We start from the raw sequence: 13,472 nt of genomic DNA, 5'->3' as shown, positions 1-13,472 counted from the left end.
GTACACACTGGAGGGTGGGCAGCTTAGGTATTGCAAAGCAAGTTTGTACATGGGTTTCCAAATGGCCTGCTTTTCTTCCCAGTAAGGAAAGGGACTGTCTGACATTTCCATATCAACTACCTCTTGAAAGTAATCCTCCACCATCCTTTGCATGTTTATACTCATATTGGATGGACTTATGGGCAAAGTGACACATTTTTTTGAAAAATCCTTCAAACCAGCCCAGATGTTAAATTGTTCTCGTCTGCCCCCTGTGTCTTCCATGCTTCTTTTTTGGAAATTTAATTTTTTACGAGCAACAGCTTGAGAAAGTGAAGGAGGACACGTCGTCAAGCCGAGGCCCAGTTCAGCGGCCAACTTGCTGAGCAATAGCTCCTTGCAAAAGTTCACATCTCGCTCATTTACAAGTAAAGACTCAATGTAGGTTTTAAACCTTGGATCAAGCACAGTGGCCAAAACGTACTGATCCGAGTTCAAGATCTTAATAACTCGAGGATCATTGTGAAGCGAATTAAGTACTTGATCGACAAGGCCAACATACTTTGCTGAATTGCTTGCTTTCAGCTCCTCCTTCATTTTCTCAAGCTGCTTTTCCAATAGTCTAATTAAAGGAATGACTTGGCTCAAACTAGCAGAGTCTGCACTGACCTCACATGTCACAACTTCAAATGGTTTCAGCACCTTGCACAGCACTGAAAGGATTCCCCACTGTGCAAGAGTGAAATACATCCCCCCTCCTTTCCCAATGTCATGACTTGTGCAATATGCTTGGATGGCTTTGCGCTGTTCCTCCATCCTCTGAAGCATGTACAGGGTGGAATTCCACCGAGTTACCACCTCTTGCTTAAGTTGGTGGCAGGGCAAGTTAAACTGCTCTTGGAGCTGCTGTAATCTCCTACATGCTGTGGCTGAATGCCTGAAATGGCCTGAAATTTTACGGGCCACCGAAAGCATCTCCTGCACCTCACGGTTATTTCGTAGGAAGCTCTGCACCACCAAGTTGATGGTGTGAGCAAAACAGGGAATATGTTGGAAATCACCCAGCTGTAATGCTCGCACTATATTGTTGGCGTTATCTGAAATGACATACCCTGGGGAGAGTCCGAGTGGTATAAGCCATGCATCAATCACATCTCTCAGTTTGCGTAACAAATTGTCAGCCGTATGCCTGTTAGTGAAGCCGGTGATACAAAGAGTGGCCTGCCTGTGACAAATGTTACGTAGTGGTGTACATGCTGCTGCTGTTCCTGCTGGTGAAGGTGAATGACCAACCCAGTGGGCTGTCACAGTCATATAGTCTTTGGTTTGGCCACTTCCACTTGTCCACATATCTGTGGTTAAGTGAACAGTGGGCAGAATGGCATTTTTCAGCGCAATCTCTACATTTTTACACACTTTTTGGTATAGTTGTGGAATAGCTTTACGGGAGAAATGGTGTCGCGATGGAATTCTGTAACGCGGACACAAAACCTCAATTAACTGTGAAAAACCAGCTGCGTTTATTGTGGAGATTGGACGCAGATCTAACACTAACATTGCAGCCATGGCGTCTGTGATTCGCTTGGCGACTGGGTGACTGCTGTCATATTTGCTTCCCCTCGCAAATGATTGTTTCACAGTTAATTGCTGAAATGTAGGACTGCTCATTTTATTCACCTGCCTCTGGGATGACGATTCACCCCCAGCAGCAGCAACAGCAGCAGCAGGACTAACGCTTTCTTCAGAGGAATCAATAATAGTGCCGGAGTCATCCAGCCTTAAGTGGGATGCCGGGCTAACTCCGAGCGCTACTGAGGATATTGATGAGGATGGTGTGGTGGGTGTATTTTGTAGCCGTCGGTATGTCGGTGAGCGGAGGGTCTTAGCTGATGAGGGAGTGCTTGTATTCTTTTGGGAAGAACTTTCAGCTTTTCCCAACACTTTGCCATGAACTCTCGTTAAATGGCGTAACATAGACGAGGTTCCAAGATGGTTAAGGTCCCTCCCTCGACTGACTGTGGCTTCACATACACTACAAATGGCTATACAATTGTTGTCTGGATTTGGGTAGAAATAATTCCACACATAAGAAGTGGATTTTTTTGTTTTATGCCCAGGCATGACAATGGCCTTTTTCTTGTCACGTGCCAGAACTGCTGCCACTGGTGCAGGACTTACACAAACAACCTCATCCTCATCAACATCCTCATTAGCGCCCTCGTCGCCTACACAAATCTCCCCCTCATCCTCTTCTAATTCCAAAGTGGCATCCTCAATTTGGGTATCACCGGCTACACTCGGGCTATTAAGGCACACATCAGCAGAATGCTCACGATTAGACATCCCACTGTTGGATGGACTCTCCACAGGGATTGTTGTCATTTGTGAATCAGAGCAAATATTCTCCTGTAATGCCTCACTGGTATCTTGCAGCTCAGCTTTGACGCGTAACAGTAGTTGTGCACCAATTGTAGCCTGGGTAACTTTTTGGGATCTGCCACTAATAGCCAAAGATGAAGGCCTCATTCTCTCTTTGCCACTGCGTGTGTAGAATGGCATGCTTGCAATTTTTTTTTTATCGTCACTTAACTTTTGCTCAGTTACACTTCTTTTTCGCTTCAATACAGTAAATTTTTTTTTGGTTTTTGTTTTTTGCACTAATTTGAAAACACTCTGTTGTTTGACATCGCCTTGGCCAGATGACGTACTGGGAACACTAACATCAGGACTGGTGACAGAACCTGGTTGCTCATTTAGATCATATGTGGACTGCTTTGAATCCATTCTGAGCGCAAACCACTGAGGAGTGCTAAAAATTATTGAGTAGATACTGCTGACAGATATGACTTTTGACAGCCAGAAATATTAATGCACAATTAGGGAGGACACCCCAAAAACACTGAGGAGTGCTAAAAATTATTGAGTAGATACTGCTGACAGATATGACTTTTGACAGCCAGAAATATTAATGCACAATTAGGGAGGACACCCCAAAAACACTGAGGAGTGCTAAAAATTATTGAGTAGATACTGCTGACAGATATGACTTTTGACAGCCAGAAATATTAATGCACAATTAGGGAGGACACCCCAAAAACACTGAGGAGTGCTAAAAATTATTGAGTAGATACTGCTGACAGATATGACTTTTGACAGCCAGAAATATTAATGCACAATTAGGGAGGACACCCTAAAAACACTGAGGAGTGCTAAAAATTATTGAGTAGATACTGCTGACAGATATGACTTTTGACAGCCAGAAATATTAATGCACAATTAGGGAGGACACCCCAAAAACACTGAGGAGTGCTAAAAATTATTGAGTAGATACTGCTGACAGATATGACTTTTGACAGCCAGAAATATTAATGCACAATTAGGGAGGACACCCCAAAAACACTGAGGAGTGCTAAAAATTATTGAGTAGATACTGCTGACAGATATGACTTTTGACAGCCAGAAATATTAATGCACAATTAGGGAGGACACCCCAAAAACACTGAGGAGTGCTAAAAATTATTGAGTAGATACTGCTGACAGATATGACTTTTGACAGCCAGAAATATTAATGCACAATTAGGGAGGACACCCCAAAAACACTGAGGAGTGCTAAAAATTATTGAGTAGATACTGCTGACAGATATGACTTTTGACAGCCAGAAATATTAATGCACAATTAGGGAGGACACCCCAAAAACACTGAGGAGTGCTAAAAATTATTGAGTAGATACTGCTGACAGATATGACTTTTGACAGCCAGAAATATTAATGCACAATTAGGGAGGACACCCCAAAAACACTGAGGAGTGCTAAAAATTATTGAGTAGATACTGCTGACAGATATGACTTTTGACAGCCAGAAATATTAATGCACAATTAGGGAGGACACCCCAAAAACACTGAGGAGTGCTAAAAATTATTGAGTAGATACTGCTGACAGATATGACTTTTGACAGCCAGAAATATTAATGCACAATTAGGGAGGACACCCCAAAAACACTGAGGTGTGCTACAAATTATTTAGTAGATACTGCTGACAGATATGACTTTTGACAGCCAGAAATATTAATGCACAATTATGGGGGACACCCCAAAAGCGCTGGGGAGTGCCAAATATGAAGAAAAAATAATAAACCTCTATCCTCCTCTCTGCACTAGCGATTTTGGTTAGAGCAATTGCAAGAACAATATGGTATTCTCTGTCCCTGCTCTAATTAGCCTATGACTACACCCTGCTCTCTCCCTCTGTCAAATGGCGATGGATTGCTGTGGAGGCGTGTATTTATAAAGTTGAAGTATCGCGAGAACCGAGTCCCGAGATCCGACGACGTCACAATGACGTTCGGCCTCGATTTGGATTCGGAATGGGCGGGAGAGTACCGAGCTGCTCAGCTCGGTACTCGGATACCCAAAGTTCGGGTGGGTTCGGTTCTCGGAGAACCGGACCCGCCCATCTCTACTTATAACTGAGTTTATACCAGAATAAAAAAAACAACTGTGTATCTGCCTTAAAGAAACAATGAGATGTATTTACTAACAAAGTGAAAATGTGCAGTAAACCACAGCCACCAATCATCGTTTAGCTTCTAGGGCAAGTTAGACAATAAAATATCTGATTGTTTACCGTGGTCTCTGCATATAAACACTTTTACACAATCGCCTGCAAAAGGGATCAAAATAACAATAGACAATGTAAACATGTTTGTGTGTTTTTGGTTTATGAACAATAACAGAGCTCCAGTGGGACATTTTTGTCAGGGAATGGAAAAGGGCAGACATAAATCTCACTTACAATTTTTCTAGGAAATAATACCACAAGATGTAGGAAAAAAAAATTGTGGAAAATATCCATAGTTTATTTTGGATGATTAAAGCTGCACTTTAACTTAAGTGGCAACATTTTTAAATTTGCCACTTTAAAATGGCTGCAGAGAAGGTATATGAGCGTCTTCTGATTGGTTCTCCTGCTCCCCCACACCTCCTCATTCGCACAGTCGCAGTTTTTGGCCGGTGTTGTGAGACCAACCACAAAGCATGGGGGAAAACAGCTTCACAGAGCAGCCGCCAAGTAACCGGGAAGGGGAAGGACCAGATCACCATTATCATCGTTTATTTATAAGGCGCCACAGATTCTATAGTGCCCGCAGATATAACAAGCATGAGTACAATAAATATAATGCGAGATACAGCGACATGAATACAATTAAGCATAATAAAGACTCCTTGGATGATCATGAGTTAGCAATCACAGCAAGAGATAGCATAAGATTCAGCATAAGAGATGACAACAAGGGTGTATGAGGCAGACAGACATGAGACATAAGCAGAAGATGACCTTTAACGGGAGAACTTACATTCTAGAGGGAGGGGATTATTCATAGGTAATAATGCAGCTTTCAGTGGCCAAATGATAGACAATTGTGTCTACCATATTTTATATATAGTGTTCTGAAGATATATATATTTATATATAATTGATTAAGAGATGACAGCAAGGTTGTATGAGGCAGACAGACATGAGACATAAGCAGAAGATGACCCTTAACGGGAGAACTTACATTCTAGAGGGAGGGGATTATTCATAGGTAATAATGCACCTTTGAGCAGCCAAATGATAGACAATGGTGTCTACCATATTTTATTTATAGTGTTCTTTGTTATATATTATGAGGAAAAACATATAAGAAACCAAGTGATTAATGGCAAAGATAAAGAACATCTAAATAGGAATAATTAGAAACCGTACCTTTTATTTTTGTCCTCTACTTGAAGGATAAAAATGACGTCATCTGATGCTTGAAACTTGGTGCTACTTTCTCCCCATTTTAATTTAAGGCTTTGGGGCCCAGCTGCTGCACACTCAAGCCGGGGAGGTAAAGGTGGTAGGGGGTTTGTTTTTACACTGATTGTATGACTGAAAGGTCCAGTCCCAATCTCATTCACAGCCTGGATCCGGATTCTGTAAGAGAAACAAGATAAAAATATAAGCAAGTTGTACTTTGCCGGCGAGGAGCGCATATTACAGCTTAGTTTGTATTATTATAGCAAATCTCAAGTGTCCATTTGAAATGCTGGAAAGTATATAGACAAACAACCGAGAAACATCTTCTGCAAATGTATTTTGGCACCGAGATGAAGGGATCTAATTTTAGTAAATAGAGCTATTGTTAATATGGCACAGATATTATGACAATTCAATTTTCAGAAAAATATCTCCTAAGCAAACATTTTACTTTTAAAGTTCTACAAACCAATAATTGTGCTGAAATTCTTAAATGTCGAAGATATCTACTGCTGTCCCCGTCTCTCCGAATGCAAAAGCCACTTCTATGGGGACTGTTATTTTGCGCAATTTAACAAATTCTGAAAATGATTTTTGGAACTTGTGCCCAATGGCTAATACCACCTAATGCCTATGGGGAGAGCACTGCGGTACAGGGATTTTCGGATCCCTCACCGCATCTTACTGCTCTCCCCTTCGGTCACTATCACAGATGTAGCCACTTTGCGATAGTGACCATAGAAAATAGGAGATAGGTGTTCACAGGATCAGCAGTTCTTCATCACTCCTGGTCCAAAAAAAGAATTTTCATATACAGTCATGATCTTTCATAACTTGTCATTGCAATAACGAGTGAAAATAATCATGTTTAAAACGTGGTGCTAATTAAATATACCCCCATGTCACATTCACTTATCTACTCTTTCTCCAGGCCAATCATGATGCCTCTCCCACAGAGAACGGTTTGCTTGCAATGCATAAGTATTTATTGCAATAGTTATGGTAAAACTTGCGTAAATTAGTGCATTAAAACCAGAAACCATATGCAGAGGGGCCGATTCAATTAGACGCAAGGTCCTGTAGAGAAACCTAGCCCGCTGTGTCTCTATGCAAGATGTTTCTGGTAATAATCTTCACTTATTTTTCCTTACAAGCAAAAATGAGCCATCTATTCTGTACCGTAATACCCAGTTCTGTGAGCAGAAATACACTCCGCGTGGATCCTACGGCTAATTGAACTGGCCCCATAATTTCATACTGGGGTATTTAGGTTACGTTAGAAAACACATTAGAAGAGCCCACTGTAGAATTGAAAAGAATATGTTTTCAGTGGCACATACAGTATATACCACAAATACACAATAATCTACAGTGTAGACATATTTGATTAATGATTTTGTGATGTCAGATTCCAATGTGTTCCTTGTATTAATCATTTTGTAGGGACCATACAGACATAACCAGTGTATTTTCCACTTTGTATATGTATAGAAGCAAGCGGCTGTTAAAAGGGAAAACATTTCAGCATCGTGATTTACAATAAAATGCAGCCAAGTTGATTTTGTGAAAGTCAACTTTGTGGATCAAAAGGGAGATTATAACAGCCAGGCAATATATGGTGTTATAATGTGCATGGGAGGTTGAGAATATTAACATATATTGTACTGGAGCACATTGATTCCTGTACATTTGTACTGCATGCACTGTGAATAGTATTTCCACCCTTGTTTAATGTCTTAGAAGTGTGCAGCATTCACATTTTCAAACTAGCCAATGGCAGTGCCCCTTGTGTAGATCTTCAAGAAGTGGCAAAGATCATTGTCAGGTGCACCAAGAGGGGCCAGGTACAAAGCACCTGGGGCTCCCTTGAAACCCTAGTGGTGGTGATGTTGATGGGTGGTATTGAGGCCCTCACAATGAACCAGATTTTGGTTGAGGGAAAGTGGCTGCCTGGAGCAATAGTTTCCTATTGGACAACACAGTCACAAACACCCATGTCTGTGTGTACTTAAGGCCTAACATAGTGCCCGACAGAAGTCCTTCTTTGTGGTGCAAATATAAACATTTCCACTGCACATGTGCACAAAATAGGTCTGTATCTTGATTTGTGCGGATCTTAAATGTGTGGCCCCTTATGTCTGGAGAGGTGGAAAGGGATGGTGGAAAGGGATGATCAACCATATGTGAGTGTCAGGAGCCTTCCCCACTCTCACCATCGGTGCCAGAGACAGACGCCTTCCCCTGCTGGCAGCTCTGTCCGTTGCTAGGCAGCTGGACCCCATCCTCTCTTCTCAGGATTGCCATGCGCATGTGTGCCCGCTCGTGTCTCAGTTTCCTAGCAACGGGGCGCTTCTCTGCACTTTCTGTCGTCGGTCAGCTGTTCGGGCCGTCGTCTCCACTGCCACCAATCAGGGATAGGGCTCCACTATTTAAACCTACCTCTAACACTAGGTAGGCACCAGATATAGGTCTTCCTATACTCCAGTGTTCCAGCCTGTTTCCCTGCTCTCTGACTGACCTCCTGTGTACCGACCCGGCTTCCCCTAATTCTGCTTCTGGATCTCCCTTCGGCCTGATTGCTTCCACTGTATCTGACCTTTGGCTTGCTGACTCTGATTTGCTTTGTCCTTGGATACCACGTTTGCCAGTACGGTTTGCCCTCTGCCTGCACAACCACGTCTGTTCACCATCCACTCCACTGATAGCTAACTTGGAAGGCCGCGACCTGCACGTCCCTTGCAGCAAACTCCAAACTCCATTGCGGGGGTCCCTGGCGAAGACCAGGGGCGGGTTTAGACTCTGCGCCTCCTAGCTTAGCAGCGCAAATATCAGCAAGTGGCCTTCAGCCCTTGTGACTCATGACAGTGAGTGCAGGAAGGACGTGTACATGTAGGAGTAGCACTCACCCGTGAAGATGTGACCTAATTAGATGTGGATACATCCACAGATATGCTGGAAAATACAAATAACTCTATCAAGACACTATTCGCTCATCTGATGCAGAAATACTGCTGTGTTTTGGGTTGATATATCTTGAGATATGTGCGACTCATCATATGCACAAAAGTCCCCAATTTTTGGGCATAAAATGTATCAAACAATACCAGGTAGCCTTTGATAAATAGGGAGAAGCCCTCATCTCTTTATCAGAGAGCTTTACTCCCTTTGGTAAATAGAACCCTAAATCATGCCCTCACACTGAGATGTACAGTTTTGCCCTACATATTAATGCTGTGAACTACCACAATGAAGTATTTTATAGGTTTATTGCTATATTTAATTTCTATTATTTATGGAACATTATTATTTTCCCACTGCTGCTTCTCAACATATACTGCTAGAGACTAGTTACTTGCTGTTCAAGCCCTGCAAAACTTCTGACCTCTAGAAAATGCCATAAATACATGAAAAATACTATTCCTGACCTAATAATATAAACATGGCAATGAGAATTCTATTTGCAGTCTCGACTGTGCTCTTATACCAGAAAAATATCTCACCACTGAATTAATCATCAACAGGATGACATGAGAATGAATTGATATGATCATTCCCAGATGATTAACTTGTTCTCTGTGTTTCATATTCATCTAAGAGGAGCCTAGTACAAATATACAAGGTAAACCAAATTATATAATAAATGGATCCTTTCACAAAAGTATTTCTAAGTATATATTGCTGCACAGTGGTCGAAGTGGAAATTGAGAAGTGGTGTTATGGAAAATGTAAGTGAATGGAATTTGATATTTTTACAATGACAGCAGTAGTAGAAGTGGCAGTATGGCGTACCACCATACATCAGTCTACTTTAACCACTGTTCCTACAGCAATGGACTAAAAGCACATTTTGGAGTAAATGGTTTTGTGAAATATACAATCAGTGATGATCCATTACTATCAAGTAATTACTGATTGTTTAAACTAAGAAAAGGACATGGGTTGCTTGACTCTTGTTTACCATATGCCTCTTTAATTAGAGAACTGAATCATGATGAAATTGAATTAAAGAGGGTTGGAAAAATTAAAGACACATAGAAAACCAGACAGGTACAAGAAAGACACACAAAACTTAAAGGAGTTGTGCACTTCTGTACAATTTAGTTAGGTACACGTTGTCATCACATCTCCAACTTCCAAAGTTTCTCCTCATTCCAACCGTACTACACCACTTGAAGCTGCACAAAAATTCAGTAGCCAATAATTCTATAATATTGCTGATACCTTTTCTGCCTTAAAGTAGCCTCACGTACTCCCCATCAACAGCTACAACAGCTATGTTATTCTTCTACCTTATGTATCAATTGTTTCCCACACCTCTTACATTGTAAAGCTGGGTACACACTACAGAATTTTCCACCAATTTTTTATGCCGATCGATTTTACACCCGATTGATGGTCCGATCGCTCGGTCCATGGACTGCATACACACTAGCCTTGTTTTAGACGATAAAGGGAAGAACGGCCGTCCCGTTAGAGACTTTTTACAGCCATGTTGTCGTGAGCAATGACTGTAATTTCGTACTCACTGTTGTGGATCGGTCGGAAACTTATACACACTACACAACAGAAACAAGATTGGAACGTAAATATTTGATGTGCGACCAACCAAATGAGGCGACAATCGTCCATTTGGGCAGACTTTCGACCATTGTGTCACTACACACACTGACCTGACTTTTGAATGAGCGGTCGTATGTCGGCTGGTTGAGCCGATTATTGGACGAAAACCCTGTAGTGTGTACCCAGCTTTAGCCAGGTTCATTATTACAGTATGTTTGACGTCACTGTACCTGATTTGTTTGTATTATGATCCCATCAATGTACAGCGCTTCATAATATGTTAGCATTTTAATAGTTAAATAATTCACAATAGTAATGTACCTCTGCAGTGGAGGTCCACCTCTGTGCCCCAACCATTACTGGATAATGATAGAACCAACCCATCCTTACTATGTATGGTGCGGATACAGTGCTTGTGACCCAGACAAAAAATAGGACCCCTTCCTTCCCTTTTTTTTTATTTTTTATTTAAATTAAAAGCCCCCAATCCTTCAAATGGACCCCTGTCCAAAAGTGGGCTCACATGTTAAGCAACACCTACCCTTAACCTTGGCCCAATGATTGGCTGGAAAAACCTCCAGTGTGTACCTGGCCTTTATTCTAAAACTCCCTATTCCTTTTACCAGTATATAAGTATAAGAATCAGCTGTCAGACAGAGGTCAGACTGGATCCCTCTGCAGAGGACTACTGTAATCAAGTAACCCTAATAATCATATATTCAAAGCTTCTTTGCAGAGCTAGTGCTCTGGTCAAATTAGCCAAATTGTTCATATTGCAGTTCAACTCTTGATTTAGTTAGTTGCACTTTCTGTTATAACTGCTTATTCTCATCGTCTGACATACCACAATATATCAGGTACAATAACCTTATGTAGATGCTGTACACGTATATGAAAAAGAGTAACAGCTCTTAACAAAGACGACATCCAGGTAGTAGTGTAATGGACTGTCCATTTAAACAAATTTTCTTATTATGTGCTCCAAAACTATAGCCAGCCAAATAAAAACAAATGTACAAAAGACAGTACAGTAATTGGGCAATTGGTGCCTTGTAAAATGTGTTATTTATGCAAATTAGCAAGATTATATTGCTTTAACGTCCATTTAACTGTTTATTGAAAACAGGACAAGACATTTACAGTCGACCCCTTTTATATAAGACAATTACACACTGGATTTCACCAGCATAAAATAATGTAATTGAGGTTAATGTGTCCTTAGATATTAGTGATATTTATTAAAGTATTTTCATATTCTGTTTTGCATCATGATGCACTTTATCTGCTCTACCTTATTCCAGTTACCACTGTAGGTAATAAATAAGAATCAACACTCTTATATGCAAAGCTGAAGTGCATAATTTACATTAGGTTTCAGGTTATTGAACTACAACTCCCAGTGTGCTCTTGGTTGGATCACAGGATAACGCAGGTCATGTAAAGTGTTATTTTTATTTTTTTTGGTAGTAATGGCTTGTTTCCGTAATAGTGAACTCATGCAGACCCGTCAGAGAGACATATACGTCCGAGTGTGCCTGAGAGCAGGTGTAAATACACACTGATAATGACAGTCGTCAGCGCTAGCTAAGGCTAGTTAAACACAGGAGGCTTTTCCAGCCAATTATTGGGCCAATCGCCTGATAAACAACCGCTTGGCCACATAAGTACGAAGTACGACAGTCATTCCAAAGTACTGATTGTCTATTATAACTAGGAGGTTAATCAGTATGAGAGAAATAAATGAATGAATGTATATTGTGCTATCATTCTCTAAACGACTATAAGACTAGATGAAGAGTACAGATCTGAAGGTAAATCGTCTGTAGTATGTATGCATGAATCGCCCGGCCGGTCAGACCTTCAGTCGCAGGTACAATCTGTCACGATAACGGATAAATATTTAGTGGATCCCTTGTAGCTGCCAAATAGTGAGGCTCATTCAGGGCCGCGGAGTCTAACGGTAGGTGGTTTTCACCAGTGACCCCCGCAAGAGGGTATGGAATTTGCTGCACCTATTCCGCAGGTCGTAGTTCCCAGAATGAGTAGTGGCAGAGCTATAGACAGAGCCTGATACAGAGGAGGAGTGACAGTAAGTCAAAGAAATACTGGAGGTATTGGTAGGGAAGTCGGTCTCATAGTAATGCTGAGCAGCGGTGAGTAGCGGAGCTAATAGAGAAGAAGTGGCTGATTCATAGATGGAAACTCGGAGCAACCGCAGGTGGACTACTGGTACAGCGACAGTTCAAATAGAGGCAGTAGCATAGTAGAACTTAGCTGATCCGTAGATGGTAACTCAGAGCAACAGCAGGTGAATTACTGGTACAGCGGCAGTTCAAATAGAGGCAGTAGCGGAGTAGAACTTAGCTGATCCGTAGATGGTAACTCAGAGCAACAGCAGGTGAATTACTGGTACAGCGGCAGTTCCAATTGACGTAGTAGGGGAGTAGAACTTAGCTGAACCGAAGATGGAAACACAGGACACAGCCGGGGAATACAGGTGCAGCGGTAGTCCTAATAGAGACAACAATGGAGCTGATCCAAGGATGATAATGCAGAGCAACAGCAGGTGAGTCAGACCGAAGGAAGCCAAATCCTTACTGAGAGTGAGTAACTCGAAGAACAGGCATCGGACAGAAGGAAATGGGAGGTTTAAATAGCGCATCTAAGTGCCAGGACTAATGGGAACAGGTAGGAGGTCATAAGAGAGGGTGGTAGGTAACACATGCGCAGAACAAGAGACCAGATAGTGGCTGTTGATCCAGGGATGTAAACAGGATACCGTGATCACCGCTTTCAGGAGAGAGGTAACAAGGCCGGTGCCCGTCCGCTGGCCCGGCGTGTGACACAATCGCTGTAGATAACAGATTGGTCAGAAAATTCTCCAGTGTGTACCTAGCCTAACTGCTTCTATTGGTTGCTTCCGGATCCACCAGTGAAATGTGCTTTCTTCATTGCTCGCACATATATTTTATGATTTTTTGAGTGTATTTAAGCAAGATGTTTTACTTTTCTTTATCGTCGAGGTTGTTTAAATTTAATTTTATTCCAACATAATAGTGAACCGATATCACAAAAGAATTAAAAATATTGAGCGTAAGTATCTGATGTATGCCTGACAATAATGCTACTGGTGCAGAGCTGCACTCATCTG

General features: G+C 41.6%; 1 protein-coding gene across 1 annotated transcript in view; it reads right to left on the bottom strand.

Moving 5' to 3' along the window:
• Positions 1-13,472, bottom strand: part of FNDC3B (fibronectin type III domain containing 3B) — a 270,448-nt gene that overhangs the window by 22,851 nt on the left and 234,125 nt on the right. The window contains exon 23 of the mRNA XM_075202134.1: positions 5,726-5,938. Coding sequence (XP_075058235.1) covers positions 5,726-5,938 — 213 coding nt within the window. The remainder of the gene's footprint in view (positions 1-5,725; positions 5,939-13,472) is intronic.

This window comes from Mixophyes fleayi, chromosome 3 (assembly GCF_038048845.1).
Source record: "Mixophyes fleayi isolate aMixFle1 chromosome 3, aMixFle1.hap1, whole genome shotgun sequence".
NCBI classification, from domain to species: domain Eukaryota; kingdom Metazoa; phylum Chordata; class Amphibia; order Anura; family Limnodynastidae; genus Mixophyes; species Mixophyes fleayi.
The sequence above is the reverse complement of the archived record's forward strand: the minus strand, read 5'-3'. Positions and strand labels throughout refer to the sequence as shown.